Here is a 27,372-nt window from a genome sequence, read left to right on the forward strand (position 1 = left end):
CCGCAGTCCTCATGTGACCCATCATCTCCTCTGCCCTGCAGCGAGGTTCACATCTCCCAAGAGTTATTAGCTGGTTACAGCTATCACTGGATTTTAAAGCTGGTGTATCTGCATCCTTTCAAAGTGCTCCTCCAACAAGGTTTGCAGCTCTGAGGTAATCCCTGAGAGACATTCATCTTTCTTTTTCAGATTATTCCTTAAAACTATTTTTGCCATTATGTCTACACAAAATGTGCATGCACAGATAGAAGTCTTTAGAATCGTTTGGCAGTGCACCCAATATTGACATGTGACAAAACTGTTTCCCAGGATGCTCTCAGCCTTGTGGTCTGAGGTTTTCGGTTTGTCTTTGACTGCCAGTTCTCAGCTGCAGGGTTCAACTTTGTGGTAGGTATTGTGGAAACCTAAAAAATCAATTCTGATTCATATCCAAGACTCTGAGGCAATATTATAATAAAAATTAATGAGAAAGGGATGCAGTTCTGGCTATGGATTGATTCTGTGGTCTCTGTTCCACATAGCAGGTCCCTAGGAGTAAAAACTGTAAATATTCTTTGTTTCAGGAGTTATCCTGCAATGTTCATTAGTAATTTTGGGGATAAGACCAATGACTCCACCTCTGCCTTCAGCTTTAAGGATGATACACTTTTGGAGAAGCAAAGTCCTTTCCTGATACTTCCTTTACAGCTAAAAAATTTAGCCTTTAAGAGCAACTTCATCTTTATTGTTTCTACATGCTTTGATTACATGTCATGCCTAGGGAGTAAAGTCATGTCACATTCCATTCTTTAAAGGTAAGAGGGTCCTAACATCAGGGCTGACAAAAAGAAGGAACCTGAATCCATTGCATTATTTCCTTCCTGTAGGGTGACAGAAGTTACAGACTGTGAAAGTTTTTACAACAGTACATACCCCTTGCTATCAAATTCCAACAAATCTCACATGCCCTATGTCTTAAGAAAAACAAAAACAACCAAACAAAAAGATGAAAAACAAAAACAAAAAAAGCCCCAACCAAAAACCAAAATCAATCAAACCACAAAACCCACAAAATCCCCACACCCAGGGAAGGCACTACTTTCAAATAAAGAGAAAACATGTCCATGCATCTCAAAATAATCTACAGCACCAGCATACAGCCATGCCAACTCTGAATTGTATGCAGAATGAAACTAAATATAACTGAAGCAAAACAGCTCTTTTACAATCTTTTTCCTTTGGGACTATCTTTCATGCAGTTCTGTGTATTTAGCTCTGGGATGAAAGACAGTGGCTGCTGCCTCATTTCCCCCAAGAGCCTCTCTGTCTTTATGTATCGCATGAGAAGGTAAGAGTACATGAACTTCCCCACAGGCATAAAGACAAAAACCAACTCTAAAAATCAAGGCTTTATACATTTGCCTTAAAATGCAATCACCAAATCAATACCCAGCCCCCCCCCTCCAATCACATAAATTCATAACAGTCTCAATAAATTAATTAGTGAATTCACACAGGAAGGGAATAGTCTCACCATGAAGAAAGCAGTGCTTCATATTTCAGTAGTTGGAGCACAAATGTCATTTGGCAAGAGGCAAAAATCAAGTCATTTTCCAGCTATTTAAACACAAAGCACAGCTTCAAGCTAATTAATGCTGTACCAGACTAGCCAAACTCTAATAAACTTGTATAGTAAAGAGTGGAAGGGGCTTATGCAAAAACCATCATTGAGCTAATAATATACGAACCCGTGCTCCACTGTGAAGTTCTACAAGTGAAACAACCCACCCTGCAGTTTTATACAAATAAACAGAAGCCCCTTTTCAGATGGAATAAGGATGTAGCTCTCTTCTTCCACACAAAGACTGACTTCTGTAAATCCAACAGTCTTAACGGCACAAGAAAACAAGACTGTCCTCCTTGAACTATACCAGGAAGGAAAGATGTATTCATTGAAAGGGTAAGGAATAAAGTCCCACAGGATGAAAAGGAATCCCAAATGCCTTCTTTAAAATAAACCTAGGCTCTTGCACTGTCATTCATTTTGACTGACTGATTAATAACTGGTATTATTCTTCTCTAGGACGCCAAAATAAAGCAATCTTGCAGGTTGCTGAATTTATTTCTGAATTCTGTTCTTTCTTTTCAAAACTGGTTCTGACTGGCTGCAAAAGGACTGTGTAAATCAACATTAACATCAATGAAACTGCTTCTAGTTGTGCATATCAATCAAATAAGCAAATGCACAAAAACTGCTTTCAAACAGATGTTGATTCATATTGGTCTTTCCTCCCACAAATTGATTTTCTCTACCAATTAAATCCTGTCCTGACAAACATAGTTTTAACTCTGCCCTGAAATTGATAACATTGCTCCTAAGACCAGTTTCCTTTCCATTTCACTACACCTCTTGGTCCTAACTCCCAAACCTGTTACACAGACAGACAATCCCACTCCTTCAATTTTCTTTCTGGAGCATCTTCATGTTGTCCCCTACTTTCTTTTTTACACAAGGAAGGTTATCAAGAATATCAGATTCCCAAAACTTAAAAATTGCTTTCCTCTACAATGCTATGAAAAGGAGACAACCCAATGGTGGCTAAACACCTGCATGCAAAGGTGTGCTCCTCCTTCCGGAGCCACATTTGGCATGACCCTTTTATTCTTCTCTCTCCGTATTAGCCTTCTTCTGATCCTCTCATTACATCCTGATACTGCAAGTTCTCTCACCTGGTGCTAAAACTGAGACTCACATAGAAATTACAATCTCTGTTACAACTCCCAATTGGCTGTCCAGTGGCTGTGTATCCATCCTTTACTGGTTTGCCCGTGGCACACTGGGGCCAGGGGATGGAAGCAAAAATGAAAGAATTGTTCCACCTTTATTTTCTTGGAACACAGTCACGCACCTGCATTTAAACATCACAGGTAAGAAACACTTTCATTTATGGCCATGTGATAGTCAATGCCTTCATACTTTGTACATTCTGATGTTTTACACCAGAAACCCACTGCAGTCCAGAAGCACTTCATGATGGAAAAGCTACTTTAACTATTCGTAAAACTTGTGAAAAGTACTATTAATTTTTTAAGCTTAATATTCAAACTGATTAATGCTGACAGCTTCTCTTGCCAACAGAACTGTCCCTGAAGGAGTGATGAAGTCGTTGTCGATGGGCAAATTAACGACTGGCATGTCTGACATTTGACAGTGACCAAGAACTGTCAGTTCTGACCAAATCACTGGTGATGGTTTATACTGCAGGTACATGAGCCTCATTTACAAACAATGTAAGATCTCTACAACTACCTGAAAGGAGGTTGTAGCAAGGTGGGTGTTGGTCCTCTCCTTACAAGTAACAAGCAATAAGACAAGAGGAAATGGCCTCAAGTAGTGCCAGGGGAGGATTAGATTGGGTGTTAGGAAAAATTTCTTCACAGAAAGGGCTGTCAAGCATTGGAACAGGCTGCCCAGAAAAGTAGTTGAGCCACTAGCCCTGTAGGTTTTTAAAAGATATGCAGATGAGCAGACACTTAGGGCCATGATTTAGTGATGGGTTAAGATTGGCAGTGCTGGGTTAATGGCTGGACTCAGTGATCTTACAGGTCTTTTTCAACCTTACCAATTCTATGACTGGGCAAAAGGAAAATACTACAGGGGGAAAAAAGCTCACAATATACCCCCGCTGAATCATGGCTACAACATTACTCTTTTAACAGGTTGCAACATTTATGCCACTCAATGAGAGGCTAGTATTTTACTTAAGGCATATTTACCTGTAGAGAAGAGATAGACCTCTTCACTAGCTAGAGACAGACTTAGAAAAAACCAAAACCAGAAACATCTGAACTGAATTTCACAAAAGTTTCATTAGCACCACTGACCTTTTGAAGTTTAACAGACTAAACTTTCATTGGCACTTGACCTTGCATCTTTATGAAATGAAGTATTAGATGTAATCTTCAGGATCTAGGACTATCTACACTATGTTGAAAGGAAAAGGTCAGACACATTCAACAAGACGGAAGTAAGTAGCAAGGCAACAATATTTCAAGGCATCATTTAAGATATTGAAAATTCTATTCAGACCATTGAAAAATCCTTTCTTTATCAATAAGAACAATACCATTACCTATTTTTGAAAGATTTAACAGACTAGACAAAGGCTGACTCAAACTTAACTTTGTACCTCCAGATCTTACAGCTCACCTTCTACTAGCTGGTCCAAGGAGGAAATCTTCTTGGAGCCATCAATTGTGTAGATTGTTCTCACTCCCTGGGGCAGGTTCACATTGTCGGACAGAGTTCGGGTCAGATCAGCCAGGAGAGCTTCAAAGGACCTAAACCGGTCAGGGGAGATGGCATAAACAATCCCTTTGAAATACCGGTCTCCATTACGATAGAAACGAACTTTCTTGGCTTTCTTCTCAGAACTCAGGGTCTGTAGAGTACGGGTTCGGTAAAAGCTGCAGTGGGCACTGTGAGTAGGGCTGGGTAAACCATTCACCCGGGACCCTCTACCATATCGCTGCGCTTTATCACGCTCATCAAAATGCTCCAGCTCCATATCTCTCCCAAGGGACATCTTGAAGTTCAACCTAAGGAATGCACAAGAGGAGAGAAAAAGCTTAAGAAACTTAGAAGTTTTAAGGGAGCTCAATTTAAGACTTCCTGTTCTATACAAGGCCCATACAGAGGATTACTTTCTAGGTTAAGAAAAATGTTTGAATAAAACCATGCTACATTCATATGGTCATTTTACACATAAGCCTCTTGCCATGCCTTAAGAACTACATTTAAGTTAGACATCACAACAATGTCACTCATGAACCCAAATGCTAACGATATGCAAGCACTGAGAAGTGTTTGTTCAAATTCAGTAACTTGGAAACTGAGGTGACAAAGCTGACCTACTGGAAAAAAGGAACAAATGCATCAGCTTTCTACTTTTTCTCATGTTATATTCAGGTGCTATTTGAGTCTCATCTACCTTCTAGACTGTTTGCCCCCACCAAACTCTTGGTTCCCACTGTGATCTCAAGACGTGTTGTTTCAGAAGGGCAGCCAGTCGCCAACAACTAAGCAATTAAGAAATCTTCAGAGGAATAGATCTGGCAGGTTGGCCTGAGAATCAGGACTATCACACCTAGTGGGTCAATTCCAACGTTAAAAACTCCCTGCATGTTACAATTACTGGTTTCCTCGTGGCCTAAGCTTTGTAATAAATTACTTTAGTTGTAAATGCCTTACATACTCTTAACCAAAAAAAGGGCTCAAATGGCATGAAGTTAAATAAAAAATATATTAGAGGGAGACAGTGTTTTTCAATGAACAAGTTACTTCAGTGCTCTGTAAGACTTGCAAGATATATTATTGATATCCTAGCCTAATATTCAAATTGGTTAAGGCCAACAGCTTTTTTTGCCATCTCCAAAGGAGTGATAAAATCAGTCTCATTGAGCAAATCAGCAATTGGTGTCTCCCATGCTTGACAGTGAGAAAAACCTGTCAACCCTGACCAAAACAATCCAGGTTGTTCAATACAGTTTACATAAACAGAAGTTCACATGTTCTGAAATAAAACCAAGGGCGCAAATATTTCTGTTCCTTTTTACAACCAACACAAGACTAAATACTACAAAGTGCACATTAATCTTCACAAACAGAAGACACAAAAATACAAAAAAAGTAGAATGATCAAAAGAGCATTATGTTCAAAACATACTCATTTTAATTTAGGAGCCACCTAGATTTGCAGTTGTCTGCAGAATAGTAAAACACAGTAAGTTTATTTATAGCACAGATACACAGACCTAATTTAGAAGTGGCCTCTCTCATTGATTTCCAATAAAAAGACAAAAAACAGCAAGCACTAGCTTTGCTTCAACCACTCATAATGATGTGACCATTAAGGAAAAAAATGTATTCAGACCAGCTGAAGAACAGTGGGAGGACATAGAGAAAAACTTGCAGATGCTCTTTGGCTTGCAGAAGTCTGTATTAAACCAATGATTATACAGCTGGACCCTGATGCTGCAAAGCTGTAGGTGATGCACTCAGCAACTTCTCAGAGCAGTTCATGTGCTGGGCTAGCACAAGCACCTAAGGCAAATGTGGGGCCCTAGAGGAAATTATTTACTCTACTTTGGTTACAGCTCACAACTGACTTTGTTACATTGACACAGGATCATATGCTTATGTATTAATGCAGGATTTATACTTGTAAATCCTGTAAAGGTACCTACACAGAGCGCAATATACATGTGTGTGTTTTCTTACATACATATATAAGAAAAAGACTAATCTCTGCTTTTCCCATGCACACTACATCCCACTTCAGTGAAATGAACAAGAACACTTGCTGTGGCATTTCACTGATGCTTCTCTATAGGTTAAATGCAAATTATAGCTTAGTGGCCACATCTTAGGATTGAGAACACACCACCACTGCTTCCATGTTAAAAAAATTATGTCAGTTATTTTAATTCACATCCAATTCCAGTGAGAACCTGCTATTCAGATTTAAACAATCCCAGAATGCACAATTCAGAAACGGTATCTCTGAAGCAATTCCTGTGCCAAGAAAAATCCATTTTTCTTAGGTCTGCTGTTTTCTTTGCTGAAACCATCTCAAATACACACACACACACACAAAATAAAAGTTTAAGCAAAGATATACTTTTTAAAGAGTCTTTCAGCTTTATTAATTTTGGATGAGAGGAGGAAGAAGTGCGAGTCACTGTCCTTTCTTCCACACGTATATGCTTTTATCAATAACGTCTGAAATTCCCAATTATGTCCTTAAAACCGAAATAGATCTCCCCTTTAGTTCCACAGTCCTGGTATGTATAGAAAAGCGTGTTTAAACCACAAGGTCAGAGCAGACAAAGAAACCCTAAACAATTTGATCCGACATTTCCGTTTGTGTGTATAAATATATAGTCTTATACAGGCAGATACGGAAAAACGAATGGACACGCCCCTGAAAAACCACCGTGCCAACACTTCGCACCCTAACATCTGTTAAAGAATTATTAATGATACAGGTGTGGGTGAGCATTTCCATGAAAAAAACCACACATGCTGATAAAAAAACAAAAAAAAAAAAAAACAAAAAAAAACAAAAACAAAAAAAAAAACCAGAAAAACACATCACGCCGCGATGTGACTGGGACGCAGGGCAGATCATAGGGCGACTAAGCAGCAGGATGACCACTAGTCACCGGGGAGGGCGGGGGTTTTGGTGGGGGAACACGGATACATGCGGCAGCATGCTCACGAAAAGATGGGGTTGATTCTGCTGGGGTGGGGGAAACGCGTGTGAAACATCCCCGTTCCGCTGCAGGTGGCACCGGGCGCCCCAGCCAGCCCCCCGCGGGACCCGCAGGGTGCCCGAGCCCGCCCCCGGGGCCGCACCGCGCTCCCGCAGCCCGGACTCGCTCCGCACCCGCGGAGGCCGCCGCCCCGCACAATGGGCACAGGTGCATCGCTCCGCGCCGCGCCCGCGCCCCGGCGGCCCCGCACGCCGCAGCCCCCGCGCAGGGCAGGGCAGGGCAGGGCAGGGCAGGGCAGGAGCGGCCCCGGCGCTTACCTGCTCTCCGCAGCCTGGCGGGCACCTCCTCACTCAGACCTGCCGGCCGGGCGCGGAGGGAAGGCGGCGGCTCGGAATGGGAAGCGGCCAAAGAGCGGCGGCTCCCGCCCTCCCCCCCGCGACCACCCGGCTGCAGTCGCAGTAGTTGCCGCAGAAAGCGGCTCTGCTGCCTTTGTTACGCCTCCCCTGGCTGGAGCGCGCTGCTGGGGAGTCCAGGCTGCAGCTGCTTCGCCTTTCTTCTGCTGCTGCCGGTTGCAGTGATTTGCATTAGCCCGGCCCTCATTGAAATGCGGCTCTTCACACCAGCCTCTCCCAGGCGCTCTCCAGAGGGCGGCGCCGCCGCCGCTGTCTCCCCCTCTCTCCCTCCCGTTGCGGGCCCGCTCTGCCATCGGCGCTGCGGGAATGCCGCCGCCGGAGCCGCTCCGGGCAGCGCGCCCTGCCCGGGCAGCGCCGGGTGCCAGCCAAGCCCTGCCGGGACCATGGGTCACCATCCTGGCCGGCTCTCCCTGGGCTACATCCCGGCCGCACCGCGGGTCGCTGCCCGCCCGGCGCCTCCCTCCGCCCTGGCCGGTGAGACGTGCCCGGTCGGGACCTGCCTGTGCCCGGGGCAGGGCCGTGCCTGGCGAGGGGTGCAGCTGGCCCGAGTCCGAAAAACGCCTTGAGAAGTAATTTTAGCAAATGCGTCTGTTGGCGTTTCCAGGAGGTTCGCCTGGTCGCGAAGTACTGAAATCCCACCGAGTCTCCAAAGCCCCATGACACAGTTTGGGTGCTGAAGGTGGGATTGATGTGGAATTTAGGTACTAAAAGCAGTGGAGCCATGCTTATTCACACCACTCACTTAGTTACAGCTGATCTTGGAGGTGACTAACTTCCATAGATGCTACAGTTTTAGGCTGGAATTTCTCAGAACATGTATTTGGCCAAAGGCATCTCAGGCTTCATCTGACTGAGTCACTCAACGCCTGAGCCCATCAGGTCTCGGAGCGTGTTTGCTAAGTGAACCTCCACACAAAAATTCAGCCATACTTGATGCTTTCTCCTCATAGGCTTGGTTATTCTTCACTTTAATGTAAAAATTTCAGTGGCGAGATCCTTCTCGAGGTGAAGGATCTGGTTTACTCTCTTTGTGCAACAAAGACTTCAACTCTCTTCTGCTTGTCAGGTAAACAGCCTATGGTCCAGGGGGACATGGAAGGGAAGAAAATACAGTCTGCCCTCTCTGTTGGAGCTGCTCCACTTTGAAAGAATTAAAAATGCATTAGATCAGAGAGAGGGAATTAGTCTTTAACCTCGTGGTTATGGCACTCATTTGGGAAGGACAAAAGATGGCTTTGTGTGTCTGTATTACGGACAATTTATGTGTTTTATATCCATAAATCCAGAGACAATCAGTGGAGCAGGGACTTAAGCCCAGGGTGCCCTGCTCCCATTGATAGACCTTTAATCAGAATAGAGGCTCCTGCTTAATCTGTCAGAAGGCAAACCAAGCCTTCAGTCTACAAAAAATGTAAGAGGCTCTAAAGAAGAAGGGGATGGAGCACTCCCTTTCTTTTCTTTTCCCCTAGAGAAGTCCATATGCAGGGTCTTAGGAGACAGGAGATTCCCTAAAGGAGAAAAATTAATTGTTGCCCTGTCTTCATCATCCTGGAAGAGTTTCTTAATCACTACAGTATAGAGCAGACAGGAGTCTTCTGGCTACACTTTTTTCCTTAGTTTTTGAAAGAGAAATAAGCACCTAAAGCCTTCAGAAAAATTTCTGCTCAAATGAGTAATAGTATTAAAATACCTGAACATCAGAAAGATTCAGAATTCAATGTACAGTTGTGTCTGCAGCACACTCTTACCACCTTTCGTGGATCTTGTTCTAATGCACTTAATTCTTCCCCTATGGGCAGTGAGGTGCAGAGTCACTTTACTACAAAAACTGTTGTTTTTCAGGTGCAAGTTCCTAAAAAATGAGCACCTCCACACTGAGTATTTCACCAGCTTTTTATTCTGTTGGGTTTGCAAATGTCTTGGTCTGTGCTTAGACAAAAGAGATACCAGTGATATTGGTAATTTTGGTATACTTGGGGGGAGAATTGAAACTAATATTAATAAAGAATTCTGGTAGTCTTGCAACAAAACTTTATTCTTTAAACCACTTCTTTTGTAGGTCAAAAATCAAAATATTCATGACAGTCTTAAATGATAAGAAAAAATGGGAGATCACAAAGATTAGGGATGGAAAATACCATTATGGTCTTGACAAAGGAGTGTTCTTTAGCATTCTTCAGTGCTATTTTGTCCAGTTCATTTTAAATGTCTCATTTAAATGTCTTGGGACTTCTGCTCCCCAAAGGAAACAGCTCTTCAAAGTTGAATTCCTCCATTTATAAGGTTTGGGGCTTTTTTTTCTGATGATCAGGTTAATGGAAGTTTCTTACGTTTCAACTCATTACTTTAGCTATAGTGCCCTGTGTTCACGTACATAATTTATTTCTCCCATTGGTGTTTACATCTCTCTGACATGTATTATTTACATCTAGCCTAAGTGTGCAAAATATTCCACAGATGTTCAAGAAAGACGTTCACTCTGACTATATTAAAAAAAAAAGGTCAAAAGAAAAGAATACAATATAAATCAAGGCAAAAGTATAAACCCAGTAGGAAAGTATCTTTTAAAATGCGTTTTGTTCATTTGAAGTTTTGTTTCTAACATGAAGACAACACAATAATGTAGTCTGTTTTCCTTTGTCAAGCATGCTTACCATGCTTTTATTTTAAAACACTTTAAAATACTCTTTTTCTTTACCTTTCTTTCTTGTTTGTTCTCCATTTGAATTAAAACAATGCAACTCCAAATAGAAACAAAGCCTGAATAAGACGGTTCAACAGTTATAGAATCATATTGTTTTCGTAATACAAAATTCTCTTTCCTTGTTGGACAGACTTTGAAATATTGTCTATTTCTAAGACCCCTGTGAATGCATCTTTATAAATCACAATACAGTCATTTCTTAATCTCACTTCGGATAAAATAAGTAACTTTGACTTCTCACGTCTGTTAATGTTGATCAAGATTTTCAGATCTAAGAGTCTTCCAACAGTTTCAGCTTTTCTGAACATTTGTAATTTTTAAGCACCTTTGTCAAAGTAGAATTGGATACAGTTATGTCACCACCCAACACTCCTGCATCTGAAGGCTGTACCAAATGCCTTGGAACATTGTTCTGGGAGCTTCTCTTTAGTTGGCTAACCACTGTGACCCCTAAATCCTTTTCAGAGTCACCGCTTTCCAGGACACAGTCTCCAGTCTTCTAAACGTGACCTACATTCTTTGTTCCTGATGAATGACCTTGCATTCAGCTGTCTCAAAAAGCATGTTCAAATGATCCTGGCTTTCTAAAGGATGTCAATTTCCCTACAGAAAAACTGGTTTTTCTTTGCATTATTTAGTGCTTTATGCATTTTATGTCATTTGAAAATGTTACCATTAATGTTGTTAAACATTTCTTCAGATCACTCATAAATTTATGTAGTAGCAGAGGACAGCATTTTCTGACATGCAGGGCTCAATCCCCCAAGGCAGTGGTGTCAAGGGTGTGTTTACAGCTCGTTCCACTTCTCGTCAGAGAGGCACTCAGCTCTCGGGATGCCAGGCCAGGCCAAGGGAACTGGTGCTAAGGCTGCCACATATGCCCAGTGCATCGAACAGCCTGTGCCAGCTCCCAGCAGTGATCTGAGCAGCTGGAGCGGCACCAGCCAGCTGGGCACTGCAGAGCCGGGGGCTGCGCTGGGCTGGGCTGGCCTGGGAGTCCTGGCACCAGCCACATGTCGGGAAAAACTCACTTAGGAAAAACGGCAGAACTCTATAAATTCCTCAGGAATTACCCAAGGGATGATGATTAGCTGTTTATACTTACTTTCGTAGATCTGCCATTTAGCCATTTCACAATTAATTATTATGTGTTACACTGATTTTGTACAATGCTAATCACTTAATTAGCTTGATATACTGCTGTATGTCTGTTGCTTTACAGAAGTGTATGTCAATGCAGTCATCTTTATCAATCATATCTGACAGTGTCACCCAGAAAACTGCCCAATTTGATATGCTCATTGTCACTAATTACACAATCATTTTCTGTATTGATCATGTCAGGTATCAGGACTCCATTTGTTTTACCTTCAAGTGATTCTGGCATAGACACAATTATATAATCAAGGTTGTATTTTTTATGTTGTCCAAATGTAACCCTGGCTTTATCCATGTTTTTATTACATCCTAGAATTCCTTGAATAGCAACATTAATTGTTCAGGAAGACGAGTAATAATTTCTGTTTAAACTACTCATGTATTAAAATTTATTTCCATATTATTTTAGGTAAAAACATATGGCATTCATGACTGGGATGGGACCATATTATGAAGACATTCAATGTTAGTTGAATATTCCTGTCTGTTCTGCATTGTTATTGAGAATTTCTCCTGTTTCCTTTTAATAACAGTCCTCTGATTTTGCTAGGATTAATTTTTTTCAAAGTAATTTTTTTTTTAATACCTCTTTCTCCTTAGTATTTCTGGTTGTAAAATTTCTCTGATAATTTCTTCTATGTTTGTTGTTGCTACTTCACTTGTCCAGACTTAAAATAACGGGCAAAAGAAAAGTTGTTGCTTTATTATCTGTCCTTCTGTATTTCTCTTCATTGAGGCTGACAAAAACACAATATTCTCTCTAACTGCACAACTGGATTTTTGAATCTGGTAAAATCATTCACTGTTACACACTTCTTTCCTCATTTATTTACTTATAACTGACTTCTTCAAGAAATTCATCTTTTTAAACTGCAGACCAATAGTTAATTCTCTTTGCATCGAGCAGATGTAATTACCTGCTGGTCATTGGATAAAATATACTTAAAGTTATTTCTACATCTTTGTCCAATGAAAAGAGGTCCCATTTTAAAGCAAACATATTCAGTACTGGAAAGTTATCTTATTTCATTTTCTGATATTCCATGAATGCTTTAACTATGTCAAAAGCAAAGACCTTCAGCATGGCTTGTCAGACTTCTCTCTCTTGTTTTTCTCTCAGATATTACTATTTCAGGTAGGATTAAGGACATGTTGAAAGAGCTGTTTTGCTGATTTGATTTGCTGGTCTTTGGTTTAAACTAGTTAAAGGGAATTGATATTATTTTCTGACTGGTAACCTTTAGCAGAAGCATTTTAAATAATTTAGAATATGTATGTTAACAATAACCTCGACTCAGTCTCAGTGGCATTCACATGCTCTAGGCTGAAGATTTCAGGACTGTCTTTTTCATTTGGAGAGACAGCTGGAATGTTTTATGAATATAAATGCACGAACTGGTTTTTTTTTGAACAACCTAAGAACAGCATATGTGGTAGTTTTTTCACCAGCGTTTTAAAAATAAGTCTGAGGGGCTAGGGTTGGGATACAATTTTACAAACATTACTTTTAAAAAGGAGCTGCTTCCCAAAAGAATTTAGTGTGAAATTCTTCACCAACTATCATCACTTTTGAAGTAAATCCCCAAATAATATATTTTTGCCAAGTGGGTCTTGTCAATCAGAAGAGGGTTGGAACATCACAGTAGCTGAGGTGGGATTTTATGAGAAGAGGGAAGAATAGAGGGAAGCTCATCCTCAGGTAGGTAATCAATCAGCCAGTGTGTGTCCCAAGTCACTAAGGGATGTCTGAGGGTCATAAACAGGAAACACCAGGGAAGATCTCAGGCCATTCAAAGAGGAGAAATGAAGTGGGAAGACTTTAGTGACCTAGGAAGTGTCTCAAATTTTCACTGCATAGGAGTAGTTTTTTACCTTCTGGATACTGTTTTTTGTGACCCACGGGCCACATGAGGTTGCCAAGCAGTGTCTCCTGGGTTCCACAGCTCCTGTTAACAACCTGAATCAGATCCTTTGGGCTTTTTTCTGAGTGAAGATTTGGATGCCATCCCCTCCCACAGTCCATTCCCAGGTTAGAGGTGTAAGACAAAGCTGTTGCTGTAACTAGGCTACCACTTCTCTCCTTGAGCGGGTTGTGTACTGTGGGGGGATGCTGGTCTGCTGCTTACATGGTCTGCACTGATGGGCCTTCCACTCAACCACCACAGGAAAAAGAGCTTCAGCAGGTAGAATTAATTCCATTTTCTTTCATTAAAGATTTATCTACACTATTGCTGAAAGTAAAATTCTGATTAATTTAGATGAGATTCAACCCTCAAACTATCATGGTAATCTTAGAGATTTCAGCCTGTCTAATATCATCAGTGCATGCATAAATAGTAAGTATTATTTTAAGATGCTGAGCAGGAAATAATTTTATCTCCAAATTATCCAAAATATAAGGTCTAGAGAAATGCTTTTTAATAATATCTCTGGTGATGCTAATTTAGCCATTCTTAGCTACCATAAGGTCGAGTACTTCTGTAAGGTTCATCAGGTAAAAGACAAACAAAATGACCACAGGTATCAATCCTAAATATTGCTAAAAAAACCTAAGGTAATATGCAGGCAGTAAAAGTTTTATGTCTGACAGAGTGGACTGGTTTAATTAGCAGTGTTTTAATGAAGGAGTAATTGTGACTCTTGTGGTAACATGGCTCAAGGTAAAATCAGATCGAAGTATAATATTCCACAGTCATAATAGATTGTGTGAGGGATGCACAGACAACCAAATCAGCATACACAGAGGGAAAAGAATGAAAGTTAGAGACTCTCTGAGAGAAACTAAACAGCCAGTAAATGGAGAAGGCAACTAAATATAGCTGACAGTCTTCTCATCTTCCCCCAGAGAAAGACCTTAAAGGCCTAAAACTGGACTCAGACTTTAGAAACCTAAATAAAAAAACTGAAATCAGCCAACAAACTACCCTTCTGGACAGTTCCAGGCACCTCCAGTTCTATTGCACCAAACCAGAATTAGCCCAAAATTCACCAAAAACCTGACCTTGGAAAGTCTTCAGCCAGTCTAAATGACAATGATCTGGGATGATTCAAAATTAAATATCTTTAAGAGTTGCTATTTTAGAATTACTTGTTAAAAAAGGTACGGCAAAAGCTCTGTGCTGGCATAGATTGATGTTTTCTGTAATTTTTACACTCTCTGGATTGTCAGCTCAGTCCTTTGGTAATAAATAGGGCCATTGTAATCTTTGGGGTAACCATGTTTGTTGGGGGGAAATGAATGAGGTCTAGAAGAGAATAGGGTAGCTGGCCAATAACTCTTTTTCTGCTTACATGGGTAGGTGGTTACATTTTGAAAGTTTAGGTATAGTCAATGTGAAATAAACTCACATGTAGTTGTACACATGAATTTTGATAAGAAGATGCTTTTACCATTAATATCCATAAAGAAGTCAAGGACAAATCTTAAGATTACATTCAAACCATTGTTGATAGAAAGGAAAGTGGTATTAAAAAAGTTAATCCACATCCTCTTAGATAGTAACAAAGCAAAATCTAATTTGCCATGAAAGTGAAATTCAGAGTCCTCTGTTTTGAAGAACTAATTAATTTTGCTTTAGTATATAGAAATTTAGTGTAAAATACCCCTTGAAAATTTATGGAAAAGGCTGTTTTACATAAACAGAATTATACCTCATTAAAGCTTTAAAGAACCTTAAATCGTGCATAGTTTAAGTTTGTGAAGTGTCAATAAAGGAAGTTTTTGTGGAAAAATAGCATTTCTTTAGGGTTAACAATTAATTGATGATATTGCAGTAGATAGTGACACTAAAACTTTTCTTTCTTCCTTTTTGGGTAGTGTAGACCTAGGGGAAACTGCCTCCAAACAATTATTCTTGTTTTTTTCCCTCAGTTTAATTTTACCAGGGTTATTACAGTAAGAACGGTTTGAACAACAGAAAACCTACTTTTAAGTTAAAAAAAAACAAAAAAACCTGGGTTTTTTTATGCTCCGGAGTGCCATTGTGGAAGGAATCAGACATTATGTAGATATGTGGAGCTACCATGGACCCAGAAGCTGTCACACAAGCTAGTTTCAACCATCTTTCAATCTTGTTAATTTCACAATTATCACAGAAGAGGAAGATCTTTTCTTTCATTTGTCAGGTTCCTTTTCAAGTATTTCTAATTCTTGAATTATATTTCCTTTGTAGGAGATCTCTCACAGTCATATCAAAATTTCCATGATAGGTCATGTTTTCCCTGTAAAGACAGGACACAAACACTCACTTCTCACTCTGTAACACCGCTGTCTGCTGTGATGGTAACATCTCACTTTTCTAAGTGGCAAGTTATTTTGGGAGTTGAAGAGTAACCAATGTGAAGGTTGCAGAGAAAGATTCAGCTAAGCTTTTTTCTTGGTCACTCTGAGCCTTCCTTTATTTGTCCTCTGTGGAATCTCACAGTTCTCCTATCCCTCAAGCAGTCTCGGAGCTGAAGCACTCTATGATCCACGACTTACGCAAAAGGCTTGGGTGAGTTTGAGTCAGCAACCTGTGAAGTGTCACACACTGAAACAGGTTCTGCCTCTCTTCTTTATCTCTGTCTGTGTCTCATGCATTCATGCAGTGTAGCACTTTGCTTTCCTAGTCTGACTATCATGTTCCTCAGAGGATATCTTAGCTCTGCAGTTCCTTTCTTCTCTCCCTTCCTCCCTCTGCTCAATCACATGCTATAAGGTGCCAGACACATCCCACACCATACCCCAATCTGTAGTGCTCTCTCATGCACAGAAGAAAATACTTAAGGAATGTACAAAGATGTGAATCCTTGTCAAAAACAAAATATGATTTATTTTTCAGAAGAAATAAAGCTCTTAGAAAGATTTTTTTTTTAACAATCCAAAGATATGTTTACATTAAGACATATAATTTTGTGATAGTCAGCTGTGAAGCCTCAGTATTATCCTAATATATCAAGAAGTGTTGACTATGTCTCAGTTTTGTCCTTGCAAACTTGTTTTTTGCCTCTGGCTTACAGGGTCCTTTTTTGCCCTTCTATCATTCTTTCAGCCTGTGTTCTCAAGCTATGACTCTTCTGGCCTTGTCTTCTCAGCAAGAGTCTCCAGGACCTATGGCTGTGGTCACTGACCCTTAACAGCTTATATGTCTGTAAAAGTGGCTACACTGAGAGAATTTCTTCTCTGCCTGTTTCCTCAGGCATAGGGCTGCCAGATCAGTCTTGAGTATACCAAACATCCCATTAACCAAGCAACACACATAATCTCTCTCAGAACAGCACTAAATTTAACATGGTCATTAAAAAAATGCTGCTAGGGATTCATCTCATAGACCTGCTACTATTCTGCAGCCTACAAAATAAAAGACTAGCACGCCATCTTAATTATACCAAATAATTATGAGTTGCAATCAGAGACTCCTAAGACACATTTACTCCAGAAACTGAGGGGAGCATATGAAAAGGGGAGGGAATTAAAATGAAGTTGATAATAAAGCTCAGATTTTCCTTACTATGCATGTTACCATGTCAACCTGAGTTATGCAGCATCACATTTGAGATCTATTCAAGACCCCTTCAAAAGCTTAGCAACTAACCAGGATATTATAGATGGATTTTCAGCTGATTTTGACATCTTTTGCATGATAAATGCTACTTAACCACATTCTTTTTCTGGTTTAATATCAAATACAACTGAGCAAATGTTTAATTATATCCATGCAGATGGTTTATTATGTAAGAGATAATTACTTGTCCCACTTTTGAAGTACTAAACCATGCAGAAAACATGAAGCTCAATCATTTTAAGATGGCAAGTAACTTAATGTGAAGTATTATTTCTTGCATATAGCAGAGAAAATCATGAAACCTCAATATCCTGTATGTGTGTATATCTCAGATGTTTTAACAGGGATTCTTTTATGTTACTATGTGAATATTTCCCCTGTTCTAGCTGCCTTCTAGCATACCTTTCCCCTGCTGTCTGATAGTGGCCTAAAGCCTTTTATTGAAAATTGAAGCAATGTAAAGTTTGACAGCTAATCTTTCAGAAAAAGCACCTTTCTTTATCCTTAAGTACTTAAATATATATAATGGTCTTTATAAGTAAAATACCTTACATATGTTATGAGGTTAGTTACAGTTTCAGTATAGATTTGAGCATTATATAAGCTGGTACATAACAGAGGTTGGTAGATAGATGTTATTAAAGAATTACAACATTTTCACCTGTTAGTTGAGCTATTTAAATGTTTTGAGAAACAAAAGATGCAAAAAAAAAAAAAAGACTTAAAAGCAAAATAATTAAAAGCAAAATAAGCTTGAAATTGTTTAAATTTGCACTCTTGGTAAAGAACATGGACTTTTTTTCTGTAAAACACTATATTAAACCTGCAAAAGGGAATAACTCCATAAGTGATAAATCCATTGCACAATGTTATGAAAATCACTTAGCTAGATGAAAGTCACCAATAATGTAAAAGTGATTAAACACAATTTACCATCAGATGCAGCAAGTTCCCTCACTCTTAAGGCAGATGCTGAAATAATTGTTCTCAAAGCAGCAGAGCAAATGGAGTTTAGCCAGCTGCACATCTTGCCTATATTCCTTATTGGATGTCCAATGGTGAGAGAGCTTCTTAATCTTTTCCTCAGCACAGACACAAATATCCTTTCTCTCTATCCAGGTGTCTTATTTCTTAACATTTTCAGGAATTCAAAATAGTTGAGCTCTCTCCTCTTCTCCAATTTGATTGCAGTTTTCAGTGGCTGCAGATGGTCAGGAGGCAGTTGATGGATATGACTTGCTCACCAAGGGCAGCAGGCTGGCAGTGATCCTCCAGAGAGTGTGAAGAGTCTCTGTGGGAGAATGGACACCCCAGCACTGACAAAGACATGCTGAAAGCTCAGGTAGGTACTCAGGTTGACAATATTTGCTCCTTATTTTAGAGGAACTAATTTTTAATTGAGCATCACTGAATTTTATGAGTTTCATGTCTTTAGCTAAACCAGTACAGAAAACCTCTACCTCAGCAAATGTCTGCCAGACAGATACATTTATCCAATCCCTGCATGTTCCTTGGGCAGCTCAGCATATTCCCCAAACACCCATAATCTCAGTAAGAAAATTGTCTTCCTGTGCTACTTCATATTCCAGAATGAAAGTAGAACTACAGAATAATCAACACTCCCCTCTGGCTCACTTAAGTTATGTTACATTTGCACACAGATAGCATGCAGGAGCATAACCATACTGCCTACTTACTAGTGACTCAAACATGTAATTCCTGGGCTGTGGTTTCCAGGGATCCCATATTTTATCTAATCCCTGATGATGCTGGATACAGAAACAGTCCAGCAGATAGTGGATATCTGAACCCAGGATTACTTATGTTACTTGCTGTTTTCTCCCTTTCCATTGGCAAAAAAAATAGGGACCAAGAGGGGGAAAGAAGCAAGGGGCAAAGGTGAATTAGCAAGAAAGAAAAAATCAGAATAATGATTACTTTCCAGCTGTGTGAATAGTTTTGAAAAATGTACCTATAGCAAAAGCTGTGCTTTTGTCAGGCTTATGAGATAAAAATAATATTGTTAGAAGTTGATAGCTTTATTTTGCAAGGGAGCTGAAGTGACCCTATACAGACTAAGGCTGAACTCCATATTAAGATGAATCCTTGAATATCTGGTTTGAAAAATGTTTTTTCCTCTTTTTTCATTAAGCGGGGATCGCTTTATTGTTACTGGGCATACACAGTGAGTCCTTCAGTTTCCCTACGGCCACATACTGTATAGTGCAAAGCTGGAAGAATTGCCCTAGATTCTGCACCTTTTCTGCCATTCTGTCTGTGTAAGAAGCCATGAAAACTGCAGAAAAAAATGTTGTAATAGCGATTTTCCTGAACTCCCTGCAGAGTTTTTGGTGTTCGTACTTTTTCATTCTTGAGCTAGAGAGGAGACACAAAGCTTCTGGGTGAGAAAAGATAAAACAAGCACAAAGCTGGGTGAAGAAAAAAGAGGAAACAAAGTAAAGATAGGCCTTTAAAACGTATGCTGCTTGTTATAGTATTATAACTGTGCTTGATAATAATATGCGTGTAAAATGCCACTGGTCTAATCAGTAGGAATGTGTGGTCTTATGTGTATCTACTATCATATGCTCTCAGAGATGCAAGTTAAAATGAAAATTGTGAGTATAGGTTTTAAGGAGCACTAATTTCCACCTATATTGGGTCAGCCCCATCTATATTTCATGGTGTGTCAACATTAAACAAAGAGGTGCAATGTGTCTAGCAAACTTAAGCAAAGCAATTTCATTAGATGATAGTCTAAATAAATCATGTATATGATTGGTTTTGTTACAAGATACTATGGATTAAAATACTCTCCCTTAGGTACATAAGGAATCCCAGCATGTTTTCCCACAAGTAGAATCCAGGAGAACAAAAGCAGGACAGGTATATTCCTGAATTTATGAAAGTTTACATGTGTGTATGTGCTGAGAATTGAGGGACTGCATAGCTACATGGCAAAGAGGGGGTGATTGCCATGTGGGGGCTGAGAGGAAGAAACAGGCTGCTGTGTTGAAAACTGAGGGGGAGAGTCGTTATATAAAGATGAAAGACAAGGTGCTGCCTACAAGCCTGATATAAGGAGATGTACTTTGGGAAGAATCAGTGACACTGGGAGAGGAACAGGAAAAGGAAAGGATATATATGTATGCCCATGTGCACACATCAGACACAATGCAAAATAAGACAAGGAAGGTTAACTGTTTTGTATTTGTACAGATCCTCTTATGTTGTGCATCCTAGCCTCTCCATCCTTTTATCGTGAGTTTCTTACATATCTTGTTTTTTCCTCATGTATGAGAATGAGTTAAAACTCAAAGGAAAGCAAATTGCCTTGTTTGGGTTTTTTGGATTGGTTTTGTTCTTAAAATGAAATACGATACAGCAGCCTCAAAGGGAATTTAGTCTATCCCAAGCCACCATAAATCTACCCTTCAGAGAGCCAGGGTCAAACCTATAATGTGTATAATATATATAACATACCTGCTGTTTGAGAGGTACAGCCCATTGGTTTCTCAGGCTTTCATTTGAAAGTGTTTGCCACAGTGTGATTTGTGCAGTACTTGCTAGCATATGCTTCCTATCTTAACAGTGCTAAAGAAAATACTGCCATTTATTTTATGATTCAGTATATTGCAGTGGGAGCCCTTTGCATGTGACTGTAATACAAATGGCATATAAATCACCCCTAAAAGCAGGGTGGGGGGGGGGTTGTAGTGGGCCACTGGTATGAGGTATTCTTTTATCTTGTTAGTCCCAGTTCATGTTATATTCAGGGAGTTCTTATTCTTGCAAGTATTAGGTTATGTGTCAAGTATTAAGGAATTTATGAAATTAACAGTTCTATTACACCAGCAACTGGAAACTGGCATCAGTTGTTAATCAGACCAGTAGCCTGTGGAAATGAGTACTGTGTGATAATGGGAGAAGGGGCTGTGTGTGTGCACATTCATCTCTGCCTCTCCCTGCTGAGCACTCTGGAAAGCCTATTGTGACATTTTGCCTGGGCTTTAGCAGAGGGAACATGATTGTGTCTTGCCATGACCAGCAGAAGACAAACCCTTTATGCTTCTGGCCACACAGTTCTGAGTTAAAGGACTCAATACAGAATGATGATACCAGGTCTGCCCCAAGTAATGACAGACAGCATCTTCTCAGGCTTAGTCTCTACCCTGGATCCTCCTAAAGCTTTAATCCTAAAGCTTGTCCTTCACCCTGGTGTGTCTCTGTGGTCATCAGATACTGGCAAATTGTCCCTTTTGCTCCTATTATCCTGGTAGAATATATTCGTGAAGTATTCCTATGTATCCTTGATGGCAGGCTCAGTGTCTCTGCTGCCTTCTTTGAAGACACAGATTTGCAATAAAATACAATAAAATGCAGAGCAGTGATGATCTCTGAATATTTTCTTACTTTCCCCAAAAGGGACAAATGAAAACTAAATAGGAAATTAAAGTTTCCACTCCTCTCCGAAGGGTTGCTGTTACAGCACTTGGTTATGAAATTTCAAGGGCTGCAGGTGTGTGTCTGCAATTACATTTCAGATTTCTATGAAGTATCTTTAGAAGATCTTTGCTGCAAATTTTCTCCTAAGATTGGATTTGAAAGAGAGGTGAGGAGATACGTGTTATGTTTATGTTTCATGTTTTATCTCGACTGCAGCAGCAAAAACACATCATCAGACTGAAGATGACTGAAGATGTTTGGAAAGTAATATTTCTTCTGATCATATTAATTGTAAAATAAAATCAAGTCTATTCTCCTTAGATTTGAAGCATCTTCCTCAGTAATTACAGATATTGAAATTTGATCTTTGTCAAGTGATAGAATGACTGCTTGGGTGGGGAATCTGTAAAACAAAAGGTTTGTTTTCTAAAAGTAAAAAAAGAAGCAGCTTCTAAATAACTAAAAAGACAAATAGAGAGCAAATATTAGAGGGATAAGATGAAGAAGACATCCAAAAATAGACCTGAGCATGGATGACATAGTGTCCTGACTAATACAGGACAGATAATGCAATTATTAAAAAACAAATCAGAATTATGACTTGGAAGAACATTTACCTATATGCTTATTGAAGTAAACACTTAAGCCGCCTAAAAATCAGTAAACCTTAATTACTAACTTAAATCTTTGCCTTTCGTTAAATTGTAAGGATCACAGAATTTTACTTTGTTTAGAAATAACATAAAATAGTGTGTATGCTTAGTAGCTTTAAGAAAGTGCTAGGGATTGGAGAAACAAGGGTAATTATATAAGGAAAGATTATATATGCTGCTTAAAACTGTGAAAACAGCTCTGATGAATGAACTCAGCTTCTCTAAAGCATAGCCAAGTTTGCAGAGCTGAAAAGCTGTGTTGAGCTGCTCATCTTATGTTTGCTCATTTATATTAAAGAAAATTCCACCCTGATTCAGCACATTGCTAACGGTAGCAAAATTCTTAATAAAATTTCAAGTGTTGCAGGAGCAGTAGACCTTTGGCATATGAATGAAAGCTGGGGATAGATATAACAAAATGTAGTTTAACTGGACACTGTTTCCCCAAATCAAAAAAGCATCCATTTTCCTACAGGTAAGTATTATGAACCAAAGGGACCTTGAAGTCCCTGGACTGCAGACATTTTTATTTAGAGGTTTTGGTGAAACAAACCTATACCAGTTTTACTCTGAACACAGCTTGGGACCATGTGCAAAAAATACCTAAGTACACAACTAATCACCGAGACCCAATGGAGCCACTTGCATTGGAAAAGTAGTATTGCTGCATAAGTGTATGTCAAAGACAAATACTTTACACATTAAAGTGTGTGGATACCTCAGCAAGTACAAAACCTATGAAACAGGTTCTGTGAGACCAAAGTACATGTATTTTCTGCAGTAGGGTGGAGCAGTGGAGGGCAAGTTTTTCTGTTGGTAGTTTGTTGCCAGTAACACAATTGTTTGCCATCAGTTGCCTGAATAACTGGTAAAGCTTAGTTTCTTTGGCTGTACCTGCATTGCTAAATGCATTTCCTACACAGACAACCTTGCACTACGAGGTGCAGGATGGCTCCTTCCTGCACAGGGACTTCCCCTGCCTGAACAAGCTGGCTGCATCCAAACTAGCCCTGGGCTTCCTCCTCAAGGACCTACATGGTGCCCTGGCTGCTGAGAAACATAATTGGTTTTTAATAGCTTGTATATTCTAGCAGAAATTGAAAAAATTGTTTCAGCCTGTCAAGGTCTGTATTTTTACAGCATGAAACAGAAAGAGTGTATTACCTGTTTTGGGGAGACATGTAGGGCTTCTTGAGGCTGTAAAGCCCACTGAGAGTGGGTTGGAAGAATGTAATGCAGGAGTTAATAGCTTGTGTAGGGTCACACCATCTTTGGAGAAGACTTTTTGGACTGAATTATCCCGTCCAAAGGAGTGCTTACCCTGAAGCAGTGTATATGGTATTGATGATCAGGGAGCCAAGACCCAGAAGACAACTGGAGGAGTAAGATATTTGGTAGTTCTGAAGTACCCCTTGAGAAAAGGTTATGAACACACAATTCCCCATTAACCATTCAGAGAGCCTAATAGTTCTCTGAAAAAATCTAAACAAGTCACCTGTGAAAAATGGCAATATGAATCTTATTGCTCTTCCCCATTCAACTGCTGCCATATAAAATGCTTTTTTGTTTGACAATGTCTCTCTTATGGTCTCCCCCTAGGATTAGAAATAAATGCATTTAAAAGTTATTTTGCCATCTCCTCTTATTATGGGCTCAGGCTGACTTTTAAGAAGAAATACAGTTTCAAAGAAATCTAACTCAGTGCCTTGCTCTAAATTAATTACAATTGTTTGCGTCTTTCCTTTAGCACCACTCGCGTCACTGGAATCCACCACTTAAATGGCACGTGGGTTCCAGGTGTCAGCTTCACCAATTCTGTAGTTATGAAAGGCAGTGTTTTACCTCCTGTTTTGAGAAGTAAAAAAATTAATTGATCATACAAGTAGGTATGAGTAGCACAGAAAGGTGTGAGCTGGGTACTAGGAGATCCACCCTTGACTTAATTTGAAAGTGAAGTTTAAAAAAGTTGCTTGTGCTCTAGGCTTCTGAACCCTTTCACATGTGCCTGTGCTTCCCATAAAGTACACAGGGGGAACGAGGAATATCAAAACAGGCTGCAAAGCTGGGTGAAATGAATGTTGCCCCAAGTTTGTAGCTCTCAGTGGATTTGAGGTGTGAGCCATGCTGAGTAGTTCATCCCTGAAGACTGATGGTCCTGGACACACAATGCCACAGGGTGTTAGGGCACACACAGAAAGCACTGCCGGCCAAAAAGAAAGGATATTAGTCAACTTCAGGTGCCCCAGTCCTTAGTAGGCAGCTGTATGGGGAGTTGCTGGCATAAGACTTTCTTGCTATTCTCCATATACTCAATGAGAGGAGAACACTAGCTAAAAAAATCATTGTGATCTGTGAGAAAATGAGCAGCTGATTGCAGCAGACTACAGCAGATTTCAATCTACCAGGCACACTACAAAATAAAATGTATTAAGACGCCTTTAGCTGCATAACAGTGCAGAAACACTGTACTCTTTGATACTCTATTTCACCGTTATCTAAAAAAATTAAATTAAAAAAATTTCTTCAGGCTCAGGAGCATTTAAATATTAATATTTCCTATAGAACTTATTAAAAGTACGTATTTTACAAATTAGATTTTGTGAATGAAGAGCAAATGTAATTCACATATTTCAAAGTTACTTAAAATTTATTTCCTAATGGACGGTCTTATTATCAAATTGACTTTTTTAGCAGAACAAGGCCTCATCAGAGATTAAAAACCATTTGTTTTATAAAGAGTTCTATTATAGTTACTCCAGAAATCTTCAAAAACTAGTAGAGCTCTGTATAAAATTATCTATTTTAGAAACTAAAATGTATAGGGTTAGAATGCTAGATGATACTGGGAAAAATTTCAAGAGGTAATTGATTTGTTTTAGTAGAGCTCTAAAATAAGTTCCATTAGATCAAGCAATATTTATAGAAAACAACTTCAAGAGAAATCAGCTTCATGGCAAAAATCACTACATATTACCCAGCCCCTTGAGAACCTCTATGCTGTTAAGCACTGTTTTAAAATTGTGCTTTCCTTCAATTAAATCTCAGATAAATGAAGCTCTTCTTGAATAACTTAGAAAATAATTTTAAAAGTTGGTTGTTCATGTCAGATCACCATAGGAAAAAAAAAGATACAAAAATTTCTTTACTGGGTTATGCAACATATTCAGGGGCTATTGCAGTCCCAAAACCAAGAATGAGTCAGAAAAAAATAGGGTAATACGGAGTTACATGGTATATGACAGCGTTCAACCTCCAGCCTTGTGACCAGGTGTGACACCAGCAAAATACCTGTATTCCAGATTAATTCAGAATTGCACAAAGCAGACTAAATTAGAATGCTCAATATACTGCTTCTCAGGTGACTTGGATAACAGGTAAGACACCAGGCTTGGATAACAGATAAGACTGTACTTTAGATTAGCAGAACTCCTGCATTTCTTGCATTCCTCCACTGCAGTGTTCCTTAGCAAGAGAGCAGCTTTGTTCTCAGTAACTCTGAACTGTGATAATGTGGCCCTCATAGAGAGAAGAACAATTTCAACTTTGTAAAGGAAGATCTGTAAACAATGAGTAGCATAGCATTATTACATTTTTGTTAAGTAAAAAGTTTACTGAATCATACACAATAATCTGTCAATTTCACTGGCCTGAATTTGGCCCATTGCTTTTGTCTAATACCCTGTACATGTCGGGCCCTGCACATTCAAGTTCACAGTGTAACAGGCATTTGTGCATTCCAAATTCTTTGGTTGTGTAAAACAATTTAAATTTCATGTATAGTGTAACAGGTTAATTGTCTGAATTGGCCATAAATCACAAAAATCTTAGCATTTTAAGAATTATTTCAGCACAACAGTGATTGTATGTCCCATTTTCTTCACACAAAACTTAAAAAAAAGTATGAGAAGTGCCTTATTTATATACTAAAAAAAAAAAGGAAAAATGTGTCCATTCAACCACGTTAATGGATTTAACTAAACTGATTTTAAAACATAGGTAATGTTCAGATTAGCCTTCCATCTTGCATTCCAGCCAGAATCTAGATTGTCTTCTGTGCTCTTCTGATGTACATGATGATTCCCACAGGATTCCATAGTGACAACACTGTGTGTATTTGTAGACTATCTTCAGATTCCATTTTGGCGGCTTCTAGAAGAATCTGTCTCTAACTGTGCATGAATCTGCCAATTCCTCACATCAGCACTGACAGTCCACTGGCAATCTAGTGAGCTGAATTATTTAGGAAATGTTTGGGGTTTTTTTTAAATTCTTCATTTGGATACTAAGTCATTTTAGATGCTCTTAGTCATCATGCCTGATTGCTCTTAGGCGTGTCACAATATTCTCAGGCAAAACAGACAAGGCTTTCAGCACTGTAAGGTGAAATCTGACCACATATTTATCAATCAGTTAAAACTTCTATGTGATTATTTACTTCACTCAATACACTTTTATAAGTTAATTGTTTTAGTGTCTTTATTACATCCACTTCCCATTTTGACAATGCCCAAGAACTACATGAAATTGTTTCAAATTAATATTGGGCTTGGTGTGTCAAACTGATTAGTGCTTGTTACTAGGATTTTATATTCCAGCACTGTGAGCTCAATTGTTTTCCAGTACATTGCATGTATTATTTTACAGCAAAGCTTCAGAGACTTTTTTGCTGCTGAAAGCTTCTTGCAAATTCATTCTGTTTTGACTGGACGACAGGATATCAGCAGGGGATGACTAAAAACCAGCAATAAGAAAAAAACTTTTCCCTCTAGGAGACTTACACTCAGCTGGAATGCAGACTTCCCTTTGGATGGGAAAGAATTTTTAATTATGTAGAAAGATTAACTGAATAAAGGAGAAAATGTAGATAATTTATGACTGGCTTCACCCAAACCCAGCAAGAATTCATCTGATTGTTTTCAAACAGACAGCAATTATTACAATATTCAGAGTATAAGCAATAAACTACTTCTTCAGGTACTCTTTTCTGTTCCCTAGGATAAAACACCCCAATGTGACTGTGTCACTTAAACTTTTGTAAAGGGAAGAAAATCCTCTGAGTCTTCTTATGCATATTCTGATCAGCTCATGGAAATGTCAGAGTCTTCCTTCAAACAAGTAACTGGTGTGTGAAAGTCTTCAGCATTCAAAGGAAAAGGGAAGAAAAAAGCCTGGATAGTCTGCCTTCACTGTAATCACCCAGG

At 39.3% G+C, this 27,372-nt stretch overlaps 1 protein-coding gene across 3 annotated transcripts in view; it reads right to left on the reverse strand.

Moving 5' to 3' along the window:
• DCLK1 (doublecortin like kinase 1) overlaps positions 1–7,908 on the reverse strand; it is a 242,854-nt gene extending 234,946 nt beyond the window's left edge. For 2 of the 3 annotated variants that reach the window (XM_032099596.1, XM_032099599.1), the window contains exons 1-2: positions 7,572–7,908; positions 4,190–4,578 (exon numbers count right to left, since the gene is read on the reverse strand). In XM_032099596.1, coding sequence (XP_031955487.1) covers positions 4,190–4,565 — 376 coding nt within the window. In that variant the 5' untranslated portion in view covers positions 4,566–4,578; positions 7,572–7,908. The remainder of the gene's footprint in view (positions 1–4,189; positions 4,579–7,571) is intronic. The other variant, XM_032099597.1, reaches the window with a different exon arrangement.
• Positions 7,909–27,372: the final 19,464 nt, after the last annotated feature.

The sequence above is a fragment of the Corvus moneduloides genome, chromosome 2, assembly GCF_009650955.1.
Source record: "Corvus moneduloides isolate bCorMon1 chromosome 2, bCorMon1.pri, whole genome shotgun sequence".
NCBI classification, from domain to species: Eukaryota; Metazoa; Chordata; class Aves; order Passeriformes; family Corvidae; genus Corvus; species Corvus moneduloides.